The sequence below is a fragment of the Miniopterus natalensis genome, chromosome 3 (assembly GCF_054644295.1).
Source record: "Miniopterus natalensis isolate mMinNat1 chromosome 3, mMinNat1.hap1, whole genome shotgun sequence".
NCBI lineage: Eukaryota > Metazoa > Chordata > Mammalia > Chiroptera > Miniopteridae > Miniopterus > Miniopterus natalensis.
The window spans coordinates 72,893,576-72,920,655 of NC_142083.1; the positions used below are offsets into that span (position 1 = coordinate 72,893,576).

General features: G+C 47.3%; 2 protein-coding genes across 3 annotated transcripts; one reads left to right on the plus strand and one right to left on the minus strand.

The window, feature by feature from the left end:
- The first annotated feature begins 20 nt into the window (after positions 1–20).
- Positions 21–10,537, plus strand: BUD31 (BUD31 spliceosome associated protein). Its single transcript, XM_016217784.2, has 6 exons — positions 21–246; positions 1,238–1,363; positions 1,982–2,103; positions 8,671–8,793; positions 9,028–9,194; positions 10,293–10,537. Exons 3-6 carry the CDS (start codon positions 2,010–2,012, stop codon positions 10,341–10,343), a joined length of 435 nt encoding a protein of 144 aa, XP_016073270.1. The 5' UTR covers positions 21–246; positions 1,238–1,363; positions 1,982–2,009; the 3' UTR covers positions 10,344–10,537.
- PTCD1 (pentatricopeptide repeat domain 1) lies at positions 7,065–26,120 on the minus strand. Of its 2 annotated transcripts, XM_087815538.1 has the most exons (9): positions 24,848–26,120; positions 22,909–23,049; positions 19,729–19,947; positions 17,769–17,870; positions 15,043–15,775; positions 14,201–14,379; positions 13,826–13,942; positions 12,871–13,053; positions 7,065–11,145 (listed from the first exon to the last, which is right to left on the minus strand). In XM_087815538.1, exons 1-9 carry the CDS (start codon positions 25,319–25,321, stop codon positions 10,963–10,965), a joined length of 2,331 nt encoding a protein of 776 aa, XP_087671664.1. In that variant the 5' UTR covers positions 25,322–26,120; the 3' UTR covers positions 7,065–10,962. The 2 variants fall into 2 exon arrangements, with proteins under 2 accessions (XP_087671664.1, XP_016073261.1); XM_016217775.2 differs by lacking the exon at positions 14,201–14,379 and having other exon boundaries at positions 15,056–15,775.
- Between the last annotated feature and the right edge of the window lie 960 nt (positions 26,121–27,080).

Consider the following 27,080-nt stretch of genomic DNA (forward strand, 5'->3'; position numbering starts at 1 on the left):
GGCAACAGCGCCCCCAGTCTCCCCGGCCGGGGAGACGCTAGAGTCGGCTGGTCAACACCCGGAAAGTGAGGGCAAAAAGCAACAGCAGTTCTGGTATTCTTTACAGGCAGAGCTGCGGACACCTAAAATGACGCAATATTTGTGCGAGGTGGGGTGGGGCTCTGCGAAGACCTCATTCTGAAGGGATCACCTGGGAAGCGGAAGCAGACGGGAAAGAAGCTACGGCCGAAGGCGTTGGAGGTTTCAGTGGGTGTTTTTTTCTGTTCTCGAGTACTTTGGTAATGGCTGGGGCCAGGGATTGGAGGTCTGCACTGGCCCAGAGGACGATCTAAGCGGCTGGACTGGGATGGGTTCGGGCCTCTGGACCAGGAGGTCGGCGTGAGTTACGGAGAGGAGGCGGCGCCTCGCTCGTTCTGCAGAGGGGATGGGAGATTTGGGATCTCTTGTTTCTAACCCCACTCACCCACCCACACATGCACGCTGTTTTCTCTGCCAGGAACGTTTTCTGTCTAAAATCTGCTGCTTGTCGTAAGCCCGGTTCAGATGCCGTCCTATGAGCCTTTCCTTCAATTTCGGTTGTAACGCTCTCCCTCTCTCCCGAAAGCCTTTCCGCTCGCCGCCACTGCCGAGCGCTACTATCTCACTTATCCCTCCCGACACCTCTTCTTGATCTAGTTTACCTCCTACCTGTTACCTCCCCTGGGAGGCTTCCTCTGACTCACAGGCTCGGCCAGGGCCCTCGAATTTCCCTGGGTGATCGAAGATAGGTTATTACCATGTCTTTGTCCTGCCAGCTCTTGCGCGCTGAGGCAGGAGCCAGGTTCCACCCACCTCTAGCTTCAGCGTAGGGGAGACAAGTACAAAGACCACTGATTTGGGAGTCAGAAGTCCCCAGTCAGAGTCAGACACTGCCAGTTCCAAGCTGTGGGACTTTGACTTTATACCTTTTGGAGTTTAATTCCTCATCTATATGGTTATGGAGAATTCATGAAAGGGGACCGGGGTGAGGGTGGGACTTTGTAAGCAGTAGGGCACCCTACAGAAGGTAAATGAATTTGGGAGAGAGGAGTCTGCTTTGCTTAAAGGTAAGAGATAACCTGAGTTCTCTTTGCCAACTAGGAAATACTGTGAGGTTTGAAAAAAATTCTTTGCCATTTACATTTGGCTCTACGTAGTATGTTTGTTGAGTTTAAAAAGACCTTACCAATCCAGGTAACCCACCACCCTTATTTTACAGATGATACTGAGTACCAGAGAGGGAATGTGACTCCCCAAAGTCACAGAGTAATTGGTAGAGCTGGACAAGGACAAGCTGTAATTGAAGAGAGATCTTTCAGTTACACTCTTGGGAAGCAGACCTAAGGTACTTTGTTTTTTAATTTTTATTTATTTTTTTAGAGAGGATGGGAGAGAGTGTGTGAGAGAGACACACTGATCAGTTGCCTCCTGTACATGCCCAGACCAGGGATTGAACCAGCAACCTAGGCATGTGCCCTGACGAGGAATCAAACCCTCAACCTTCAGGTAGGCGGGATGTGGCTCCAACCAACTGAGCCACAGCGGCCGGGATTCTTTTTCCCTTTTAAACACACATCCTCTCAGCTCCCCCAATCATAGTTCTCACACTTTTCGTAATTGCCTTTTTACTTTCTGTCTTCTTGCTAGAATGTCACCTTCTCAGGTATAGAGATTGTGTCTTATTCTTTGTTCTGTGTTCCCAATACCCAGTACAGGGCCAGGCTAATAGTTGGTTTCAATTAATGATAACAACAAAAACCCATTAAGTACACATTAAAAGCCAGGCATGTTACATACAATTATAGTTTAGTCTTCACAGTGACCCCATAACATAGGTTCTATTATTTTCATTTACAGGTGAGGTAACAGAGTTAGAGAAGTGAATGTGCACCACAGTGGGTGCCGGTGAAGGCCTTTGGGGTTCTGAGGTTCAGAAACTAATTCATTTAATTTTCCCTCCCAGATCTTTGCAAACTATCTTGTGGGGAAAAATGCCTAAAGTCAAAAGAAGCCGGAAAGCTCCCCCAGATGGCTGGGAGTTGATCGAGCCAACACTGGATGAATTAGATCAAAAGATGAGAGAAGGTGAGTGGGGGAGTTCCTGTCTAAGGGGGGCTGCATCCAAGAGCTACAGGCTTAGATGCCTCTATGGGAACCACTGTGGCCTCCTGATACATATTTTGTTTGCTTATCAAGTCATAGGAATGTAGTAAGTGTCAGAAAGTAAGATAACACTAATGAAAAGGGCCTCAAAAACATTTTTGGGCCAAAAGTTTTAGGGGATGTAGATCAAATAGTTTACCTATAATTACTTACTATTTTGGTTGGATATATATTTAGAATCATACAAATTATATTTTCTTGGAAAATCCTGTTTTCCCTTTTTTCTGAAACATTTTTATTCAGATTTTTCTTGTGGGTTTCTGACACTATTTTCATCATCTTTGTTTCTGAATCATCTATCAGTTTTCCAGAATGCACCATCTTCACTTCCCTCTAAATGTTGTATGATCCTGCACTTTGTGAATCAGTGTAGTATGCTGTTTTTGGTAATTTTTTCAGAAGCCACAAGCATCTGTTGGCCTTGCTTTTTAATTTTTTTTTTTTTAAAGCTTCGAGGTAACTAATCTAACCCTTGTTATTATGAAGTCATACCTCCAGTAATAATTACTAAATCAGTGTGAAATTACTTTGCCTTTTTTGTTCAAAATCTCTGTTAAATACCCAGAACTTAGAGTAATCAAGATCATTTTGTGCTGAGAGATTTCTTCCCCAAACAGATCTTTATTCAAAATAAAGGAACTTGGAGAGTGCTGTAATAGATGAGATTTTGCAATTCCTTGAAAATAAATCTTCCTCTCTTTTTTAATATATCTTTATTGATTTCAGAAGAAGGAAGAGGGAGATAGAAACATCAATGATGAGAGAGTCATTGATTGCCTGCCTCCTGCACACCCCCGACTGGGGATCGGGCCCGCAACCTGGGCATGTGCCCTGACCGGGAATCGAACCCTGATCGCCTGGATCCTAGGTCAACGCTCAACCGCTGAGCCACGCCTGGCCGGGCAAATCTTCCATTTTTAAGGGATGACTTTTGAGGGGAAGAGTATTTAGAAGTATATGATTGCCCTGGCCACTTTGGCTCAGTGGTTAGAGTGTCCACAGACTGAAGGGTCCCGGGTTCAGTTTCGGTCAAGGGCATGTACCTCTGTTGCAGGCTCGATCCCCAGCCCCAGGCCCCAGTGGGGCATGTGCAGGAGGCAACCAATCGATGACTCTCTCTCACATGGATGTTTCTTTCTCCCTCCCTTCCACTCTCTCCGAAAAAGCAATGGGAAAAATATCCTTGGGTAAGGATAAAAAATAAATAAATAGAAGTATATGGTCATTTTTACCTCCAAAAGAAGTATTCTTTCTCCCATTTTTACTTAACCATGTAGTTCTTCAGCATTTCTTTGCTTTCCCACTTTACTCTTACTTGCACTATAAAGAAAACAGTGGATGCGAGATGGTACAGACTTGGCTTCAGTGTTGAGCACCATAGGGAGCTCTGGGGGTATGGCAGACTGGAGAGGGGCAGAAGCTGCTACTTACCCGAAGCCCATTTTACCATAGCGAATACAGCCTTAGTGTTTCCAATTTTGTTAAATTTTTTTTCCCCCAAGAGAATCCAGAAATCCAGCTGTTTTATGTGAACTCTTCTAATTTAAAATTGAAACTTAAAAAAAGATTTTTTGGCAGGAGCCAAAGCCTGCCTTTAGGCTGACAGGGGTGACAGCTCCCAGTTTGTAGGCTCCAGTGCAAGTTTTGCCTGTGGAATCTGTGGCTGTGCTTCTAAGCCATGGAAGACCCGTGTGGCCTTTGGCACAGAGAGGCACAAAGCCAGTGGCATTACCAGGCCTATTCTCTTGATCTGAGGGCCATTAACAGAACAACTCACACTTAGTGAAGCAGTTGGCACTTTTATTTTAGGAAGGAAAATTTCAATTTTCTCTTTTAATTTGTCCCTAGTATTTCCTAGCTCAGCACAACTTCTCAGCTCTTCATATGTCTCTTAGCTCATTACTCAAGTTTTTGTATAGCCATTGTTGCCCTGTAAGTCCCCCCAAAAAAGGCCTGATATTAGGGACTGAGGGGCACAGATGGGGGAAATTATGTGTGGCAGAGGGTTTTATGGGGATTGACAAAAGCACTATCTCTATGGACTGTAACCAGGACTTGTAAATAACTTTGTTTTTATAAGGACTTTAAACTAGTTGAAAATTGAGCATAATCAACACTTGCATAATAAACATTTAGACTTTTTTAAAGATTTTTTAAAATAGATTTTAATTGATTTCAGAGAGAGGAAGGAAGAGATAGAAATATCAGTGATGAGAGAGAGTCATTGATCAGCTGCTTCCTGCACACCCCCTTGCTGGGGATCAAGCCCGCTACCCGGGCATGTGCCCTGACTGGGAATCGAACTGCAATCTCCTGGATCATAGGTCAGTGCTCAACCACTGAGCCATGCCAGCCTGGCTAATTAGACTTTTTAAGAATAGTACTTTAAAAGAATTGTTGCCCGGGTTTTAAAGTTAATGGGTAGGTTTTGGCATTAGCAGAGAGGCAAAAACCTAAGTCTAGACTATGGCATGATATCCCCTCCCTCTGGCCTCTTTTCACATCCTTATAGTGACAGGATTTCACATCACCCACTGAAAGCTGCCTTCCCTTTTGTGTGTGAACCTATACAAAAATGATATCCAATAATGTTCACATGATCTTGCCCTGGCGGGTGGCTTAGTCATTTGGAGCATCATCTCATAAACCAAAAGGTTGCAGGTTCAATCCCTGGTCAGGGTGCATATAGGAAGCAACCAATCAATGTATGTTTCTCTTTAATTGGTATTTTCTCGCTTACCAAAAAAAAAAAAAAAATCAATTAAAAAGAAAAAAATATTCACATGATCTTGTGAAAATGGGTAAAAGGATTTTAAAAATGCAGGTGATGCTATGATTAAAAGATTAAGAGAAGATTCAAAAGTATAGGAAAGTTCCACTTCGAGGATGCAGTCCATGCCCTCCACCTTTTCCTCAGTGGTTTCATCCAGCCACGTGGCTTTCCACACTCTCTACCCAGGTGACCAAATGTCTTCTCCAGCCTTGACTCCACACTAGACTCTACACCAACTGCCTATTGGATGGGCCCATTTAGGTATCTAAAAACATCTCCAACTTAATGTGTCCAGAAATAAATCCTCATTCACCAACCCCAAAGCTGCTTCCCTTCTCAGGCCATAAACTGTGGAGCTTTCCTTGATACCCCTCTTTTATTTCTATCCAAGCATCGAAGACATCCAGATTCCTACAAAGGGTAGCAGAACAGAGAGGGAAAATTGTTACAAATAAGTAAGACTTTGAGACAGATCAACCAAATACAACATCTGGATGTTGTTTAGATCTTAATTCAGACATATAGTTGTCAACAGGTATTTTTAAGGCAATCAGTGAAAATTGAACATGGACTGAATATGGGATACTAATAAGGAATAATGGTTGATTTTGTTGGGTGGATTATTGGCATTACAGATGTTTTTTAAAGTCTTTAGTATGTAAAGGTACATACTTATGCATGCGATGCTAGGTGTTTGAGATTCACTTTAAAATACTCCTATCTCCCTACTCTCCAAAGTAGGGTGAACGGGATAAAACTGAACTAGCTGTTAGTAATTCTTGAAGCTGGGTGATAGGTACTTGGAAGTTCTGTAAACTGTTTTCTTTTGTGTATATTGGAAATTGTTCATAGTGAAATCTTAGAAAATTCGTGTATCTAAAATCTGACTCCTTTTATCCCATCTATCCCCACCACCTAGTTCAAGCTACCCTCACTTGTCATCTAGATTACTGCAATAGCCTCCTGCTTCTCCTTTCCCTACAGTTCTCTCCACAGGGCAGCCAGGGTAAGGGTTTTAACTCATAAGTCAGATTATATCACTTTCTGCTCAGAATCCTACATTGGTTCACCTCCCCATCAGAGCAAAACCAAAATCCTTCTGTTGCCTTCCAGGTCAAACACACTGTCTCCCCCAGCTCCATCGCCTTCCTCTCTCCCTTACTCACCTCCCCAACCCCCTAGCCAGTCTATTCCTTGACCCCAGGTACAGTCCTGCTTCACAGCCTTTGCTTTGCTGTTGCTCTGCCTCTCAGGCATGTTTGCCCTTCATGTTTTTTTTTTTTTTAATTGAGATATAATTGACATAAAACATTGTATTAGTTTTAGATGTACAACATGATTTGATATATGTATACCTATACTGCAAAACGATGACCACAATAAGTTTAGTAAATATCCATCAACTCATGTAGTTATAATTTTTGTGTGATAAGAACATTTGAGATCTACTCTCTTAGCCACTTTCAAATGGCCAATACAGTAATTAACTATAGTCACCATGCTGCACATTACATCCTTAGGACTTACTTATAACTGGAAATTTGTACCTTTCGACCACCTTCACCCATTTTGCCCACATCCGAGCCTACCCACACCCCTTGTTTCTTAAGATGTCTGCTTAGATGTCTCCTTTGTGCTTTCTTTGATCACCTGTATAAAATAGCAGTCCCTCCTTTCTCCGCTTGCCATCTGTTACCACTTACCACGAGGTACTGATCTGCTTCCCTCCCCTGGAATGCAGATCCAGGCCTTCTCTGTCTTCCCTACTTCTGTATCTGGACACCTAGAGTAGGGCCTTCCTCACAGAAGGCAAACAGTGTGCTCTTATTGCATCTTCAGTGCTTGCCTTTTGATTGAATTACAGAAACCATTTGTTGAGCTGAATTTTAAATCCTAGGTTTGAAAAAAAAAAGGCCTCACCCTGGCCAGTGTACGCAATGGTTAGAGCGTTGGCCGGAGCACCAAAGGGTCGCAGGTTCGATTCCCAAAGGCACCTACCTGGGTTGTAGGTTCATCCCCTCCCAGCCCGTCAGGGCGCATGTAGGAGGCAACCAGTCAATGTGTCTCATATCAGTGTTTCTCTCACCCCTGTCTCCCTCCCTCCCTTCCTCTCTCTGAAAAAGCAATGGAAACAATATCCTCTGGTGAGGATTAACCAAAAAAAAAGGTAGCCTCAAAGTTGGAGAAATGGAGGTATGTTATTGTTTTGTTTTTTACCATTCCTCACCTTTCTCCTCTGCCCTAAAACAAGAGGTGGTGGTAGACAAAGATCAACTTGTAACCTCTAACAGAATGCCTGTGGCAGGTTTGAGCTGCTACCTGATCCTACATATATAGATGGAACAGTTGTTTCCTGTAAGCCTGCCATGCTATGAACTTTCAGACTAGTCCAGTTTTTTCCTTTTATCCCTAAAGGACTTTGGTTGGGAAATGAAATTAGAGGTACCTTAAAGATGATTAGGATGCCCATCTGTGGGCCCAGAATTATGTTGAGAAATTATTATACTGTAGAAATAGGCCTGAAAAGATAAAGACCAGGGTGTTAACAGCAATTATCTTTGAATTATTTTTCAAAACCATTGTTTTCTAATTTATCTAATTAAAAAGGCATTTTAAAAAATGTTTAAATCATGTGGCTTTTTCTTTTTGCTTTATTTTTTTAAAATCACTGTATTAAGATATAAATCATATAATGTAAAATTTGCCCTTTCAAAGTGTTCAAATAAGGGATGTTTTTAGTATAGTCACAGAGTGGGGCAACCCATCACCACAATCAGTTTTACACTTCATCACCTTCTCCACCCCACCCGCCACCAAAAATATACATACCCTTTAGTGGTCATTTCCCCTCACATCTCCCAGGTCTAGGCAATCAGTAATCTACTTTCTGCCTCTGAAGACATAGAATCATACAGTAGGTGGGCTTTGGGAACTAGTTTCTTTCATTTAGCGTAATGTTTTCAAAGCTCATACATGTTACTGGTACTTCATCCGTTTTTAAGACAGTTATATTCCATTGTATGGCTAGTTTACATTTTATCTGTTTATCAGTTGATGGACACTGGGGTTGTTTCTATTTTGTGACTATTGTGAATAATGCTTCTGTGAACATTCACATACAACTTTTTGTGTGCATGTGTGTTTCTGGTTCTCTCGGGTATATACCCAGTCGAATTGCTAAGTTATATGGTAACTCTGTTTAGCTTCCTGAGGAACTGCCAGACTTCCACAGCAGCTGCACCATTTTACATTCCCACCAGCAGCATATGAGGGTTACAATTTATTGTCTGTCATTTTGATTTTAGCCACCCTAGTGGGTATAAAGTAGGGTTTATTCTTTATTCCTGCTTATTTGGAAAAACAACAACAAAACTAGCCCGGGCTAGTTTGGCTCAATGGTTAGAGCATCAGCCGGTGGGTTGAAGGGTCTCGGGTTTGATTCCTGGTCAAGGGCATGTTCCTCAGTTGTGAGCTCGATCCCCGGCTCCAGGAGGGCGTGTGCGAGAGGCAACCAGTCAATGTCTCTCTCTCACGTCAATGTCTGTCTCCCTCCCTGCCTGTCTCTCTCTCTGTCTGTCTCTCTTCCTCCCTTCCACTCTCTGAAAAGCAATGGAAAAAATATCCTCAGGTGAGGATTAAAAAACAACAAAAAACACTACATCCTGTGCAGAGTAATCCTACCTGCCAAAACAAAACAAACACCTTTTTCTCCCCAGCTGAAACAGAACCTCATGAGGGAAAGAGAAAAGTGGAGTCTCTGTGGCCTATCTTCAGGATCCACCACCAGAAAACACGCTATATTTTTGACCTCTTCTATAAGCGGAAAGCCATAAGCAGAGGTAATTGGCTAGATTCTCTCTTGGCCTTTCCAACTTGAGTAGCTTTGAGATTTATTTAAGTAATGGCTCTATTATTGCAACCTCAGCAAGTTTCATGATTTTTCTTACCACTAAAAAAACAGGGGGAAGGGACTAAAGTTGGATATTCTATTTAATGAAGAGTAGTAATGGGCCAGAGGTGGGGCAAGCTTTGTTACTCCATGGTCTGATGCCCTTTCCCCATCTTTTTGACAGAACTATATGAATATTGTATTAAAGAAGGCTATGCAGACAAAAACCTGATTGCTAAATGGAAAAAGCAGGGTTATGAGAACTTATGCTGCCTGCGGTGCATTCAGACACGAGACACCAATTTTGGGACGAACTGCATTTGCCGGGTCCCCAAAAGCAAGCTGGAAGTGGTAATGTCTATCCCTATAATGTCTGACAGTTGAGTTTGATGTTACTTTCACTTCAGAATTCCACTCCACTCTTTTGGGGCGGGAAATAATTTGGTTGCTGGATTTCCTGATGGCCATTCCCTCCTACCATTCCAGAAGTGAGTCCCTCTGTTCAGGAAGCCGTGCTAGGCATTTTGGCACTAATGGTATTTGCTATGTCTAGGGCCAGTCTCAACTCCACCTTTGGGCAAGTTGTTACAAAATGGGGGTAACAACACATATCCCTAGGTGGTTGGGAGGACTTGAGTCAGGGAAGAGTGAGCCAGTCAACAGTACTCACCCTTCAGCTGCCCTTTTTTCCAGGTCTCCATTTCCTCAATTTGACACTTTAGTTACTATATTTCTTTTGTCAGAACTTTTCTGTTCCAGACCTCAGGAATGGTGCTGGCTATGCAGTAGCTGATCTGAGGGCACAGTCCCCCCCCTGAAATGGGGCTGCAGGAGGCAGAGAAGTTACTGGGATGTTGGCCTGCTTTGGATTTAGTTGGGTTTCACCATCAGATCTTGTTTGTTTAGACAAGGGTCTTACAAAAAAGGAAAATAAATATAAGCCACTGCTTTGCGGTCTTCTGTCTGTTGGACAGACTCCTGGCCAGACATCAGGCCACATCTGGCCTGGGGGACAAGACCATTCTGCTGCTCTACAGATTCAAGTACACACCATTCTCTCCTCATGCCCTACTGGAAAGTTCCCTAGCCCAGAGACAGCCCTGAGCCCCCTAAGCAGAAGATCCCCCTCTAGCTCACAGCAGGGTATGTCATGCTCACTTTGCAGAATAACAAGGATCACATAGAATTTTTCCCCCCTTGGGAAAAACGTGTACAATTTGCATAAATTAAATGCACAGAGACATGTAACTTCAGTGTCAATAGCAGCTGTTTCCATTTTCACGAGGGAACTGAATTTTTGCCATCCAGAACTGTCATGGAGTTTCTGATGAGTGCTCTGTAGGGAATGACTATCCCGTTGCCAACCTTCTCTCAGTGGGAAGACTATGTGTGGAGGATGGAGGGTTGGCATGTGATCAGGGTGCAAGTCTCAGTTGTTTTCTCTTGCAGGGCCGGATCATTGAGTGCACACACTGTGGCTGCCGGGGCTGCTCTGGCTGAGGCCCTCATGCCCTGACCCCTCTCCACCCAGGACTCTGGACTTCACAGGTTTCTGCCTGTTGTGTCAGCCCCTTTCCTGATAGCAGTTCTTCTCGCAGAGCAGTGCCCCAGGAACTAGCTGGAGCATGGTCTCTACGTGTGAATGCTTTGGTGTTCATCAGCTGTGATTTGTAGAAATAAAACTTTTAAACCTTTGGGGCCTATGGTAGTTCTTTCACAGAGCCAGCAGTCTGTGGAGCCCAGTGGGAGATTGCCAGGCCCTTGGGACTTGATCCTGACTCCACCTCATAGATGCCATGTGATGGTGCTCAAGTTCACTTTCCTCATCAGTGATGGGGATGACAACCTCTCAGGTGAGGATGGCCCGAGATGATGTGCCAAAGTGGCCTAAGCTGCATTAGGATCTTCTGTGAACTTGTCAGGCACCTTGGGCCCACTATTTGCCTTTATATCAAATGCTGCAGCTCTTACTCTGGCCAGACCTTGTCCTCATGCTTGAGGCTGCACCAGCACGTTCATGTGTCTTTAATATGAAAGGGACTCCTGGAGTTCCCACAAAGCACTGTGAAGGCTGTGCACTTAGTTCCAGCTCTGCTGGATGCCCTCCTGGGCCTCCCCATCACCTGCCCCCAATGCCTCCATCCACATCAGTCTTGGGGACAGTGTCTTGGTCCCCCTTGGGCTTGGTCCGGAACTTCTGCCATGGGTGGGGGGTTTCCTCTGCTGGCATCATTTTCAGCCACTGCTTATAATAAGCTCGAAAGCCATCAATCTTCTCCAAGTAGGTGTTTTTCCCTTTGTACTGTAATTGGAAAAGCATGGAATTCAGGGTTTCAGAGGAACCACAATTAGAATCACTGCACGCTACCTATAGCTAATCCCAAACCACAACAGCTGGCTCGGGCCTCAGGGAAGCTGTGAAGAGGGGAGAAGGCATGAAAGCTGTTTAATACCTGAGTATACCGTAGAAAAGCAAAGTTGCTATACCATGAGGCAGACCCAGATTCCCATGTTAACAATCCTTCCTAAATATGTGTTCTGTATCCAAGGATGTCACACCAACCCCCCCAAGCTAGAATCGCTGGGTCCCACCAACTCTGCCTCCACAGTCAGCTGAGTGCCTCCACCTCAGCACAGCTACTGTCACCTGACCGTCATCTCAACACTGCTGCTTTGGTCTCTTTGGAGAGGTCGAAAGAAAAGGAGGAACTAAGATGTACTAGACAGACACCAAAAAGAAAGCTGGTAGGGAAAAAGAAGAAAAACGGACAAAAAAGTATCAGAGATAAAGACTGACTACACCATAAAAGGGTTGATTCAAAAGATTTAACAATCCTAAACTTGTATATATCTAATGTAGCCTGAAAGTACATAAAGCAAAACCTTCACAAACAGAAATAAGTCCACTCTCAAGGGAATATGAATGTATGATTTCAATACAGTAAGTTGTAAGTACTTTGGTAGTCTAGGGACTGCTGACAATCTGAGACGACCCTTCGTGGGCCCTATACCACAGAGTGATGAGATAACCTACCAACTAGAAGAAATCTGCAACATGCAACCAACAAGACTAGTATCCATAATATATCAAGAACTCTGAGGGATGAATGAGACTGACAACTAACTGCTCAAAGATACCCAACTATGCCCTCTGCCTGCCATACTCTCCACTGCTGTCTCACTAATTCTTACTAAGCCTTCAAAATTATTCTCAAGCATCGCACCTGCACAACTGTCCCTGGCCCCACGCCCCCACAACTTGGTGTGTCCTTGCTGACTTGTCTCCCTACCCATCGGGATGGTGCTCCTCCAGGCCACTGCTGCTCTGGAGGAGCTCAGCACAGGGTCTGACTCAGTAGACCCAAAAACTGAATGCCCAGATTCTGATATCCTCAGAATGGCAGAGAAAGAAGTGGCCATTAGAGAACAGGTTCTAACACTGCCCTACTGTCCCCTTTCACTCGACAACAGTCCATACTGGGTACAGGCAGTGGGCAGGCACCAGGGATCCAGGTGAGCAAGGTAGGCATTATAAACCCACCTTCAGGGGTTTATAATTTTATGAAGGTGAGAGTCATACATGTGCACATACAAGTATAGGCTGTGAAACATGGTGAAAAAAAATAGTGATGTATGTAATAGGAAGGGAGGCAGCCAGCTGGGTATCTTCAGAAAAAGAGCCATTTAAGCTGAGACCTACAGGATGAAAAAGAGCCAGTTATGTGAAAAAGTAGGGGGAATCTATTTAAGGCAGAAAGAATGCAAAAAGCCTGAGGCAGGAAAAAGGCTGGTGATATTTAGAACAGAAGTCCAGTGGGACTGACAGTGAACAAAGGGAAGAGTGCCCTGAAATGAAAGCCATGTGGACAGGGACTTGCAAGCTGGGTCTAAGGAGTTTGGGATTTCTCCTAAGGGCAGCCACTGACAATTTAAAGCAAGGGAAATACCAGTCCCTCACAGCCAGAACCAGGTGGGGGGTGGCACTAGCTAAGGAGACAATGGGCACATTAGAGCTTGGTGCACATACCCGGTCAAAGGTGGGTGGGTACTGGGCTGCAAACTCCAGTTGACGGATGACCACCTCATTCACTGGGACTCTGTTCTGCCTCATATCCTTCAGGATGTTGATGAGATAGGTGTAGTCCAGCTTCTTGAGGGCCGCATTGATGAGGGTGCTGTAGATGTGGGTGTTGGGTGTCATCTGGGACTTCTGGAACGTCGCAGACATACAATCAGCGAGATGATGGTGACTGCTGGGCCAAAGCCTGCTGCAGCCCATCCTGTTAGGTGAGTTACCCTGCCAGTCAAGTCTGCTCTGCAGACCAGTGGCCAGGGACAAGAAGGGCAGAAACTCGTAGCAACAATGAGCTGCACTGCCCCCTCCAAAAGGAAAGCACAGGTGCCCCACTCTTTGGGTTCATCCCATATGGCTGAGGACCTTACCTTCTCAGTCCTGAAAAATGTAGAGAGAGAATTGCTCTCAGAGATCAACTGACTCAGAAAGTAAACCATGGGCAGGAGACCACCTCCTCAGTTCTTGGCATTGGGTTTACTGTACCCCTGTCACCCTCCAAGAATTTTGATACATCCCTGCTCTAGTCTACCCTCTATTTCTCCAGAGTGTTGGGGCCAAGACCTGTCCCTACCCCTCAATCTCACCCCACTGCCAACACCTTCAAGACTAACATCCCTGCTCTCAGTGCCCATGCCTGCAGCAGCTCACCAGGGTCTACTTTCTCCCAAATTGGGCCAATGATGATCAATCTACACTTGAAGCTAAAGTGATCCCACTCTTCCTGCCCCCCACACATAATTTATCCTGTCCAGCCAGCTCCCCAGAATTCAGCTGCTCTACAAGTACACCTTGCAGAGGCCTGGAGGATATGGGAGGACACCCACTTCCCTCCACCCAGATTTCTTCCTGAGCATCCCCAGAGTGCTCCTCAGCACCATGAGTCCTGCCCAGGCCTGGACTCACTCACCTTCATGTCTGCCAGCAGCTGCAGACCGTCCTGTGGCCTGTGGCACCCAATGGCCAAATTGCAGAATGTCTGGAAGTTGGGGAGAATTCCCCTCTTTGCCAAGACTGGCAGCAGCGCCTGTAGGAACAGACATGGCATCACCATAAGCTGTAACCCACCAGCCCTGGCAAAAGCTCTGTCTGTGAAGCCCTTGGCTGGATGCTGGAGACCCCAGGGGTACAGCTCTGCTTCAGACTCCCTCTGCTGGCCACATTGGGCACTGGCCTCATCCCAGCATTCAAGGGCTCAGGGTCTTGTCCAGCCACCTCTCATAGCTGTCCAGCCTGCTCCCCAGAATTCAGCTGCTCTACAAGTACACCTTGCCTTACAGCTTGCCTGTCTCCAACAAGCTTCCCTTCTTCCTGAATGCCCTTCATATTCCTGTCCCTCATTACTCCTCCGTTGGCCATCCATCCCTGCTCTTGGGCCTTCAATGCCCATGGAGCACCAGAGGCCGTAGGGACTCATGGTCCCGTGGTCCAGGGTGGGAGACGCCGACGACAGTGTGGTAAGTGTGGAAGAGTGAGGAAGAGGACAGAGGACACCTGCTCAGCCTGGCGAGGCCACGGAGAGTCCCGGGGAGGGGCTCTATCATATTTAGCTTATCTAGAGAAAGGTGCACTCTGCATTGTGGGCCTGAAGGCAGAGGCTGTGTCTTTGTCATCTTTGATATTCATAAGTGCCTAGGTTAGTGCTAATGCTTAAAAAGGCATCACACAGAAACATGTCATATGAATGGACAAAATCCCATGGGGGCTCCAGTGTCCTCATCTGTGAAATGGGGTGTGGTCAGTAAAGAAACAAATGGATGTGGAGCTCTTAGAACAGCATCGAGCACTAAGTAAGTGCAACATTAGTGAGGTGGGGTAGCTGAAAGGTAGGGATACTCAGGAGCAGCCAGCCTCTCAGACCACAAGGACCCCTGTGCCCCTCGTCAGTGTGAGGATGTGTTTGCTGTCTGCCTCCCACCAATCTGTGAGCTCCTTGAGGAGGGCAGAGAGTGCAGCTCACTCAATTCCCAACTTTTCACCCCAGCCCAGGCCCAGAGCAGGGCCTCTGGACAGTCTGACCACTGACTGTGGAAATGGATGACAGACCTCGCAGGGAGCCAGGTCCCACAGCTGGAGGGCCAGAGGAGGGAAGGAGAAGGAGGGCTTCAGGCCAGAGCCCCATGCCTGCCTCCACGCTCACCTTTGCCCCCTCCAGATCACCCAGCTTGCTCTTCTTCCTCATCAGAGTGTTGAAGAATGTCACATCAGCCTCCACCTGGTGCGTGTCCAGGACAGTCAGCAGCGAGGACTCTGAGGGGCTACCGGGATCTACCACCTCAGCCAGCAGCGTGAGGGTTTTGATATCAGGCTGGAGTCCGTGCTCTGCCATCTTGCCCAGGAAGCCCTCCAGGCCCCCCATCAAGGCCAGCCTGTCAGCTGAGGTGGTCACAGTCCCAAAGGAGACCACAGCTGGGGGGACTGCATCCAGAGTCAGGAGGTTGGCTTCCAGCTGCCAGGGAGGTGGCTCTGAGGCCATGGAGGCAAGGGCCACAGTGTGGTCAGGGTCCACCTTGGTTTCCACCTCGGGCTGGGCTTTACTGGGGCCTCTGGCCTCTGGAGGCTCCAGAGGCCTCTCAAGTGCCTGAGAAGGTTCCAGAAACAGCTGCCTCTCCAGGGTCTCCACATTCAGCCTGGCTGACATGCTGCCAACCATCCCGGCCTGGGCTTTCCTCCTTGTCTGCCTCCTTGCCCGCTGCCCACCTGCAGGGGGCTGTAGCAGCACCATCTCTTCTCTGGGCCTCAGGAGCAGCGCTGAGGCCACTTCTGGGTCTCCCAGGCCACAGTCCCGAGCTGCCCCCAATAGTAGGTTGTAGCCATGCCGGCTTGGCTGCAGCCCCAGACTCAGCATTTGCCTCCACACCTGCCAGGGAGAAACAAGCCTCAGCTCCATGATCCCTCTCAGGAGCGAGCAGACACTGAGAGTCAGCAACCAGGTGGCAAACACAAAAGGTACAGGAAGGACCCAGAGTATCTGACTCCACAACAGGCTCTGGGCAACTAAGAACGCTAAGATTCTGGGAACTCCATGGGAAACTTCAGGGGGATACCACTCCTTTCCTCTCTTTAGCTCACCCCAAAACTGTTCTCCCAGTTTCATCCCTCTGCCCTCTCTTAGGGCCCCTGTACCAGGAAACAGGCTGTGCCCCTAGGTCTCTGCCCACCTCTATACCCTCCTGGGGATAGATGGTTAGAGAGGCTAGGTACTAGAAGAGTCTAGGCCAATTTAAGGATTGGATTCAGCTGTACTTCCTGAGTGCCTACTGTGCACCCTACTGCCCCAGGCAGCTTTCTCACACTTCAGAGCACAAGGCAGGTGTGGATGAAAGGGGACTCAGCCAGGCTATGAGCCTGGCAGCCCCATTTCCTCACGAAATGAGATCATTTTCATACTCGCAGCAGTGTCTAGTATGTTCTGTGTGATCTCCAAAAAGCTCTGATGTCTGGGTGACTGACATCAAGATGGTACCACCTGGGCTCCAGGTATCACTTGCTCCTATTTCTCTCTGTGCTCAACAGAAAGCCACACTCAGTGGGCCTAGAGCTCTGATTTCCTGCCCTCATGAGGGACCAGTGTGCAGGTGAGGCAGGGACTGGTCAGGCCCAGGTGGGCACACCTAGCAAGAAGGCAGGATCCACCAGACAGGGTATTGAGGAAGGGAAGCATCTTGGCAGGCACCTCCACAGGGAACGTTGACAGAACCAAGTTTTAGCAGGGACACAGACCCTATCCCATGGTGGCAGGGATTCTGACTCTAGAGTCAGATGAACCTCAGTTCAAATTCCAGCTCCACTGCTTAGTGGCTATGGGACCTAAGGCAAGTTACTTAACCTCTGGGAGCCTCAGTTTCCTTATGTGTAAAACGAGGCTACTGGTGTCTAGCTCAAGCAATTTAATAAGTACAAGACACTGTGCAGAGCTGCTAGTATTACAGACTCTTTCTAACTAGAACTGATCTAGGCCAAGGAGAAGGAAGAACTAGGTATTGGCTGGTTTTCACTATGAAGCTTGCTGATGGCCAGAGGATGGCCAGTGGCCGCTCCTTCCAGGGAGTCTGCATAGGGGAGGCAAGCATTTGGTCCAGGGCTATCGCAGATCACTGAGACTTGAACTCTGTGCAGACCAACTGCCTGGGGATCCTGATAAAATGCCAATCTGAATGCAGTGTATTTGTTGGGGGAGGGGTCTGAGACCCTGGCAAGTCCCAGGTGAGGCTGAAGCTGCTGGTCTGTGGGCTGCCCTTGAAGGAGGAGGGCCCTAGGTGAGCTGCCAGTTCTTGCCCACTGAGGAGTTAGAACAGCTGTGGTACCACTGCTAATACTGCCTACCTACTTGATGAGTGGAGTTCTTCCTGGGAATCTAAGTAGGATTAGAGCAGCATGTCTCGACTTTGATGTCTGTGAGACTCTCCTGGAACTACATGCAACTCCTAGGGTTCCTCTGCAGAGATGCTGGAGGGTGGGGGGCTGTGAGGGCTGGTTGAGCAAGTACCCCAGGTAAATGTGCTGCAGGCATTCAGGCACCATAAGCTTAGCAGATGCAGGCTGGCTGCACAGAAGGTCGCCAAGCAGAGTAGGAGAGCATGGGCTGGCTGTGCCCTCACTCCCAGGGCAGCCATGCCGCCACCGCCTGCAAGGGCCTCCTCTCCCTGCCATCTGTTAAACGAAGTGGGGCAGGGGAGCACTGTGCTCTGGGAACACCAAAATATGCAAATATAAAAACACCCAGCCCAGGGCAGTAGCAGGAGCTCAAGAAATGCACACAGGATCATCACCTGCACCAGACACAGATGCACGAGCTGGGGGCGATCGGGGGTGGCAGGAGAGGCAGGAAGGCAGAGTCAGGAGGGACAGACCTGTAGGGCATATCGGAAGCCTGTCTTCTTGTCCTGGATGCAGCCCATGAGCAGGTAACTGAAGGTCTCCTCTGTGACTGCATGGCCTTTATGAACGATTTCCTGGGGGAGGAAATGAGGAGGTCCCGTTGGGAACCTGTGGCAGAGACCCGCCCAATGGGTCTGATTCGGGGCAGATATTCCTGGGGCAGGCCCAGGTCAGCACATCGTGAAGAGGTGGGGCCTGAATCCAGCTCTGGGGCCGGCTCAGAACCAGTTCCTAAGCAGAGCTGTCCAACTGCTGCCTGCACTCCTCCTCCCTTCCAGGCCTCTCTTGCCAGCTGCTCCTATCACTTCTGTGCAGACCCTCTGCAAAGACCACCCCAGTGATCACTTTTAGCCTCTGTACTGGAAACTGGGATTGCACAGCCACATCAAGTCCCAGCTTCACCACTGGCCAGCTGTGGGTGCATGGGCAAGGCTCCCTGGTCTGTTTCCTCATCTGGGGAGTAGCATCACAGGCAGGATTTGCCTTAGAGGATCTTTGGAACAACCACACGAAACAGTGTGGAGACTGCACACAGCAAGTATTCAAGGCACTAGTTACCACTGGTCTCTCTTGGGCCAGTCAGGGTTAGCCAACGCCTTCTTGAGACACTCCTTTTACCTCTCAGCATCTTGGGGTCTCCTCCTCGAGCCTGTCTTCCTCCGTCTCTCCTGTCAGCATAGGTGTTCCTACCCCACTGCTGCCATTTTCCTGCCTCCCCCTCTGAAACTAACCCTTCCACCTCAGTGAGGTTTTAGTCTGAGCTCTCTCTCCTGCACAATCACAGCTATCTCTTAACTGGCCCCTTCCCCTACTAGCCAGAGTGACCTGCCTAAAATACCAATCTGACATCTCCAGACAGGTCAGGCCAGAGGCTTATCAGCCACACTTCCTCCAGATGCTTCAGGTACTGGCCTCACCCACAACACCCTCTGGAGGGATCTGTCCCTCACAGGGAAGTCTTCAGGCTCAAGACCCCATGATCTTGCCTCTCCAGCAGGGCAGGCCCACTCAAGGCAACCAACCCAGGAATTGGTCAAAGGCTGCACTGCACCATGTGGTGCCTGGACAGTCCATAGGGTCCTCTAACCTGGTATGGGAAGGTGGGACCATGCTATATGCTGTGAGGAAGTGTCGGTCAGTGACACAGAAAAGCAGTCAAGTCACTCTGGGTAGAAGGTAAGAACAGAAAGTGAGAAATGCCTGAAAGAACAGCACAAGAACAAGACTGCCAAGGGCATGCTGAGCCCTGACACTGCCATGGTTCTCCTGAGGTTTGGTTGTAGCAACCTAGAGCCTTCCCTGCTTCCCATAAGCCTGTTTCAGTGTTAACCGGCAACTGTCTCACTTCCTTGCAATCTAAGAAAGCACCCCGCTTATGGTACTCCCTATTCAAACCCTGTCCTGCTCTTCTGGGAATAAAAAAACCTTCTTACAGGGCTGCTGAGGAATATAAGAGGCTACAGGCCAAAGCCCTAATGCAGACAGGCCCATGTTCAGTGCTCCCATGCCTCCATTTGACCATTTCCCACAGACCCTACACAACAAATGGCCGGACCCCACAGTTCCCTGGATACCAGGGCTTGGGCCCCTACTGCTCCTTCTAAGCAGGATGCCCTCCCCAATAAGCAGATTCATCTTTAGTGTTATGAGGCCACCCTCCTCCGTGGCACCAAGTCCCACACAGCAAGACACAGCACATAGCAGCACAGAGATCCCACTGTGCTCATGGGGTTAGCGGTCTCTCTGTCTGTCAGACCAAGGCCTCTGAGAGCAGGGTCTCTTCAGATTCATCTGTGAACCCCAGAGCCCAGCACAGCGCCTGTCTCATTGGTCCCTGAATCTTCCTGTGTGAGGGGCACAGACGGCCACAGCCTCACATCTGCTACATGGGACAGGTCTCAAGTGGGAGGCAGGAAGAAAGCGCATCCTCACCTTGAACACATCGAGGCACATCCTAAGGTCTGCACACCTGGCAGCCACCTTCAGCAGGGCGTGATATGTTTTCAAGTTGAGCTGGAAGTTTCTGGCCTGGAGCTGCTGCCGTAGCTTTAGGGCACTCTGCAGAGCAGAGTCCTTCCAGGGGGACTCAGCGCAGACATTGAACAGGGCTGTATAGGTGGCATCTGAGGGCTCCAGGTCCCGCTTCTTCATCTGTGGAGATGAGGAGAAACTTGGAGGTGGCTCCAGGATCAGCTAGACACATAGGTGACAGCCACCCCAAGGAAGCTAGAGAGGACTCTATTACTGCATTAAACAGGCCTGGGAGCAGGGCCTGCACCAAGGCAGAGCTGAGTGACACATCAGAACACAGCTTTCCAAACCTGACTCAGCCAGAGGGACTCTGAAAACTGACCCTGTACCCCAGTTGCACCAAACAAGAAACCATCCTCCCCACGGTGCTCATCAGCTCACCCTGGGCCTAAGGTGCTTTAAGCAGCGTCTTCCTGATACTCTCACCCTCTGGCCAACCAGGCTGCCCTGACTGTTAAGGGGCGCTGGGGTGGATCTGCTCTGGGAAAGGGCAGGAGGTAGCAATCAAAGCCCAGCTCCAATGTTTACTAACTGAAGAGTGGTGGGCAAGTTAGCTCCTCAGTAAAAAAAATAGGAATGATACTGTCACCTTGAAAGGTGTTGCAAGGGTTGGGCAGGAGAGTGACCCCCACACCAGAACCAGCCAAGAGCATGTTACTGCAACACATCTCAGGGCTCCCTACTCTACGGAGTTACAAACCCCAGGCTGGGGCCAACACTGTGCTTATCAAGCCCTCCAGGTGACTGAGCTCCTCCAAGCACCCACTGTTTCCCAGGTAAGAGCCACCTGACCCAGGACAGGCAACAAGCCTCTGCGAAAGAGTGTGAAGAGCCCTGGTCAGGCTTTTGGGGCTCAAATCCCAACTCCAGGGGCAACCTTGAACAAGGCACTTCATCTCTCCAGCATTCAATTTCCTCATCTGAAAAATGAAGACAATGATCCTGACCTTGAGGATGATGGACATTCTACATGTATTCACACATTCTACAGATGTGTACTAAGGACTTACTACAAGTCAGGCACTGGCCACCAGTGGTTACCAGAACAGATATAGCCTGTATCACCAAGCCTACACTCTAGAGCAGGGGTGGAGAATCTTTTTTCTGCTAAAGGCCATTTGGATATTTATAATATCATTCACTGGCCATACAAAATTATCAACTTAAAAATTAGCTATGAAAAAAGCTCCTAGATTTACTGAATTTTGAGTCCTGCCTGCTGTTGCCTTGGCAGGGCCAGACCAAATGATTCTGAGGGTTGTATATGGCCCGCAGGTTAGACGTTCCCCACCCCTGCTCTAGAGGGTGAGATACACAACATACAAGTAATCAACAACTGTAGTAAGTGCTATGAAGGACACCCACAGAACACAGGCTCGAAAGGGAAATGTAGTGCCTTTGTGGTGGAGAAACCTGGCAAATACCACTTAACCATGTACCCAAGGTAAATGTCCCCTGTGATGTCATGCTGATGTTGTAAAGTCCTTATATAAGAAGGGTACTTCACCCCTATGATATTTTCCCCAAATCCATAACCCCAGTCTCGCCATGAGAATGCACAAATTCTCAAATAAGGAACATTCTACAAAACCCCTGACCAGTACCACTCAAAACTGTCAAGATCATGAAAAACAAAGAATCTCAGAAAATGTCACAGACTGGAGGACATGGGAACCTGAATTGGATGAGGAATAGAAAGAAGGTATCAGTGAAAAACTGGTGAAATCCAAATACAGTGGTACCTTGGTTTTCAAATGTGATCCATTCCAGAAGACCGTTCAAGTTCTGAAACGTTCAAAAACCAAGAGACCAACAGCCGACAGCCAGGCCTCAGGGTCTTGCCGTCAGCGGAAGCCACGTGGCATGTTCAACTTCTGAGGCATGTTCGAAAACCGAAGCATTTCCTTCCAGGTTTACGGAGTTCATAAACCAAAATGTTTGTCAACGGAGACATTCGAAAACCGAGATACCACTGTACAGTCCGGAGTTTAGTTAACAGTAATGAACTATGAACTCTATGAACTATCAGTGGTTTCTTAGTTTTGACAAATGTACCACCATAATGTTAGATGTTAACATGGGGGGTGGGAGTATTTGGGAACTTTCTATATTACCTTTGCAACTTTTCTATAAATCTAAAATTACTCTAAAATAAAATGTTTACTGGGGGGAAAGCAGCAAAGTAATAGAAAACAACTAAAATTAAATAGAGTGGCTTGGGCTTCTCTGAGGAAGTGACACATGGGAGTCACTTAAGGATCCTCCAAATGTAAGGAAGTGCTGCTAAGGACTCTTAACCAAGAGCCACAATAAATGTGCTGCCCCCTGCCCCTCCTCCTTTGCTTAGCACCTAAATGCTTTTCTGCTGGCTAGGTGATCAGGGCAGCCTCTTGTTTTTCTATGCCATGACATTTAATTAGGTCTTTTAAAGAATATATTACTTTATCATTTGTAAGTACAATTCCTCCCCCTTGCTCCCAGCTAGAGATTATCAGGCCTGGAGTAGGAGTGTCCCAAATGACAAGACTAAGGTTCCCACGAATCCTTGCTGGAGTAAAGGATGTCCCAGCTTCTGGCTGCAGGAGAAGATGGGATCACTTCTGCTAGTCTTCATAGCTCTTTCCTGACTCAAGAGGAAATAGCTTCTTGGCTCTAAGAATAACAATACGACACACCCCAGAGGTGGGTGAATGTAAAGTGAAACCATCTTCCAAGAGAAATAAAAGCCCTCTTCAAAGGACCAACTTTGGAAGAAAGTTGCATGTGGGTACATGTGTGTGGGGTGAGGATAGGGATGAGGGAAAAGGAACACAAATTGGGAATAGCAGCAGAAAAAAAAGGGATGGGTGGGGCCTGCCATGGTCCAGGCAAATGCTGGAGGACTTCCCATGTCACCTCATGTAATTATCCAAGATCACCTCCACTTTACAGATGATGAAACTGAGGCCGGGGAGGTTAAATCATCTGCCCAGAGCCATGTACTAGCAAGCAACACATTCAGGATCAGCACCCAGCTCTTTTTGGTCCCCACATCCATGCTGTTTAGAGCCCTGCCCCTGCCACTCCTATGCCCCAACTCACATCATTATAGAGCCTGAAGGCCTTCTTCAGGTATCCGGCCCGCCCGCAACCCCCAATCAACACCGTGTAGTTGCACTCAAGGGGCTGGAGTCGCTCTTCCTTCAGCATCTGCCTCTCAAACAGGTCCAGGGCTTCGGCCAGCTGGGGGAGGAAGGAGGAAACAATGAAGGGGGCTCAGGGTGGCTTCAGAGACCATCAGCAGATGGAGGGAGTTTGAGATTGAGGGACCCTCCCTGAACCCAAGACCCAAACACCCACTCTGGGCCTCTGCCACCAGCCTCTTGGTCCCTGTGTTCTGCAGCATGAGAGCTTTGTGGTAGTCAGGAAGGAAAGCCCACTGGACTCCCACCACCTATGGGAACTCTCCACCCCACAGTGACAGCCTCCTGAGATGGTGTAGGATGGCAGCCCTGGGTGACTAGCTTCCTTCAATTGCAAACTCCCTTGGCCCACAGCTGTCTTTGCCCCATCTCCACCCCTAAGCCATTCCCCTTTAAATCCTTGGTTCACTCCTTGACTCCTTATTTTTTCATCCATTCATTCAACCAGTAGTTACTTGGTCCTACTATATACCAGGCAAGATATCTGCTAGGGATACAGCTGGCAGGAACAAGAGGGAGTTCCCTTATGGAGTTCATCTTCTAGTTTGAAAAGACAGACACCAAATGAGATAACTAAGAAAAATATATAGTACGTCAAATAGTGACAAGTGCTAGGAACAAAACGAAGTAGTAAATGCCAGAAGGGTATATATGGGAGGTTCATTCAGTTTTAGATACGACAGCCAAGCAGGGCCTCCGAAGGTGACAGGTGAACAAAGATCTGAAAGAGGTGAGGGAAGGAGCCCCATGGCTATCTGAGGGAACAGCCAGTGCAAAGGCCCTGAGGAAGGAGTATGCCTGGGAGTTGGAGGAGCAGAGAGGAGGTTGGGGTCACTGCAGTAGGGTAAGTCAGGGGCTGAGAGTGGCAAGATAAAGGGAGGCATAGAGTGGTGGTGGTGGCAGATCTTGCAGGCTTCATAAGCCATTGTGAGGACACTGCTTCTCTTTGTTTATTTTTTAACTTTTCATTACAAAAAATACACAAAAGTAGAGAGAACAGTTTTAACTACAATGATTATTAACATTTGGCTGATCTTGTTTCATCTATACTCTGCACTCCCCCTCTAAACAGAACTTTTTAAAGTAAATTCCAGACATCTTATCATTTCATTCATAAAATCTTCAACACATACCTCTAAATGAAATGTCATTATCAATACCTAAAAGAGTGAACATCTTCAATGTACTGAATACATTAGGAATTTTGGAGGGAGGAGTAACACTACCTGCTTTCTGCTTTAATAAGACAACTCTGTGTTTTGAGCTGACATCTGGGCAGGACATGACAAGAGTGGCGGGGAGCCCTGTGACAAGTGTAACGGAGCAAGGAGGTTAGGCCTGGGCGTTCAGCAGTAGGGTTGTGAGAAGTGTTAGGACTGAAAACATTTTGAAGTTAGAGCTGGTGAGAGAAAGACAAGAGTTAGGAATGACCTGAAGGCATTTGGCTGGGGCAGATGAAATAATGGGGTTGCCATTTAGTGAGATGAAGAAAGTGAAGGAAAAACAAGGTTGGGAACAAAAACTTCAGGTCAATGTGGGTAGTGTAAGAGAGATGAGGAGGAGGTAGCTGGATACACACACAGATCGGGAGTCCACGGGAAGGCTGGCTGGAGATATGAATATGAGAGCTGCAGTGAGGAGTGGGCGCTGAAAGCCAACATCCAGGCAGATGGGCAACGAGTCATCTGGTACAGAATCCAGGGTGAGTGAAGACAGAGGAGAGAAGAGCCCTGACCACCCCACCTCTAGAGGCTGAAAAGGTAGGGCAGGTCCTCACAAAGTACTGAGCTACCAGGCCTGTAGGAGCCAGGAGCAGCAGAATCCAAAGGTTTCCTCACCTTTCCTTCCTTGATCAGGTGTTTGCACTGAAAGAAGTACCAGTAAGGGGTGTTTCTCCGGCCCTGCCATGATTTTGGCTCCAGCTCCTCATCTTCTTCATCTTGTTCCCTGAGCCGTAGGTTATATAACTGGGCCGTCGACTTGCGAAACATTCTCCGGGAGGAATATTTATCCGAGAGAGTCCCAAAGCTTTCTTCCTTCTCTTCCTCCTGGGTGGCCATGGGGCTGGGCTTGCTGGGGTCAGAGCTGAGGCTGCGTGTGTTCTTCTGGCTTCCCTGGCAGAGGGGCAGCTGAGAGAGGGAGCTGCTGCTGAAGGCTGCTAGTCTTGGCCCAGTCAGCCCCATGGCCCTCAGCCATGTAGGCCCCTCCCTACCTCCTACCCATCTGGCTCTGAGAGGGTCAAGGTGTTGCAGGATGGACAGTCCCAGGGGGTGGGGGCTGGAGAAGAGCCGGGCAAGTCTCACCAGGTCCATCTCTGCCTTTTACCTCCAGGACCTGGCATAGGTCAGAAAAATAATGAAGTCAACTCAGGTTCATTGTCCAATAAGGCAGAAAGAAGACAGAGAAGTGGTTACAAGCATGAGTTCTGAGGTTAGAAGCCTAGGTTCTGACTTAAGCTCTGCCAAACAACCATCCATGAGTCCCTGAGCACTCACTGCTCTGACATTAGTCTCTTCACCTGTAAAGTGGGATTAACTATAATGTCACCCACAAAGCACTGTTGAATGAGGCAATAATTGGATGAGGTCTCAGATATATAGAGTGCAGCAGTGTTGGTACAGTAGGCATTCAATAGATATAAGCTAGTGATATTCTCAAGCTATGATCTAAGAGCACGGGTACTGAGAGCTGAGTTTGAGACCTAAATGGAGTTGTGTGATTGTAACCATTACTTGACCTATGCCTCAATTTCTTACGCTGTAAAATGAGGGTAATCCCACTCACCTCACCACAAATTTATAAGGATTAAATGAGATGTTTTTAGCACAATGCCTGGCATTTAATAGATGTTCAAAATTTGCAACTATTATCATTTATTATTAGGAAAAAAATGCTGGCACTTTGGGCCTTTGCCCAGGAAAGCTAACTCAAACACTTATTTTCTGCAAAAGGTGTGAACAAATGGGCTAGAGCTGTGCTGTCCAACATGGTAGCCACTGGCCACATGTACCTACTAAGCACATGAAATGTGGCTAATCTGAATGGAGACAAGCTTTAAGTATAAAATACCAGATTTCAAAGACTCTGTACAAAAAAATGTAAAATACATGATTATTTTACATTTTGAAATGATAATATTTTAGATACATTGGGCTAATGGAAACTTAACATTAATTTCACAATTTGTTTTTACTTTATTTAATGTGACTACTTGAAAATTTAAAATTACATATGTGACCAGCTGGCATGGCTCAGCGGCTAAGCATCAACCTATGATGGAGGAGATTGAGGTTTGATTCCTGGTCAGGGCACATGCCTGGGTTGCAGCCTTGATCCCCAGTAGGGGGCTTGCTGGAAGCAGCCAATCAATGACTCTCTTATCAATGATGTTTCTATCTCTCTCTGTCTCCCTCTCTCTCCCTTCCTCTCTCTGAAATCAATAAAGACATATTTTTAAAATATAAATAAATTAAAATAAAATTAATACGTGCTCACCCTACATTGCTATTGGACAGTGTTAGGCTAGAGGTCCTGCTCTGCATACTTGAAACTCTTTCATAAAAAATATCAGGATAACCAGCATGAAAATATTTTAAGGTCTAGTTACATCAGATGACCACTGGAAAGACGTTAGAGGTGATAGATTGAACAGATTAATAACTGAGGCCCAAAAAAGGGAGTGACTCGCTGGTGGCCCTGCAGCAATGCTGTGGGCCAGACTGGTCAGCTGCTGAACTTGGCTGGCTATGAACCCAGGTCAAGGACAGCCTCTCTCCATCAGCACCCTAGTGACACTAGTGCAGAGGACCTTTACCATTCAGGTCTGGTGAGGCCTGCAACTCCAATAGAAACATAATGTGAGCACATATGTAATCTTAAGTTTTCAAGTAGCCACATTAAATAAAGTGTTTACTTGCATTAAATGACATACATAGGATTACAAAAATAGATATCAAATGTTTTTAAAAAACAAACGTATGCTATACTAGTATACATGCTTCTATTCAACATATTAAATAGTAAGATCCTGTCAGCCTATCAAAGAGTGATGAGTGGAAATGATAGCTTGCA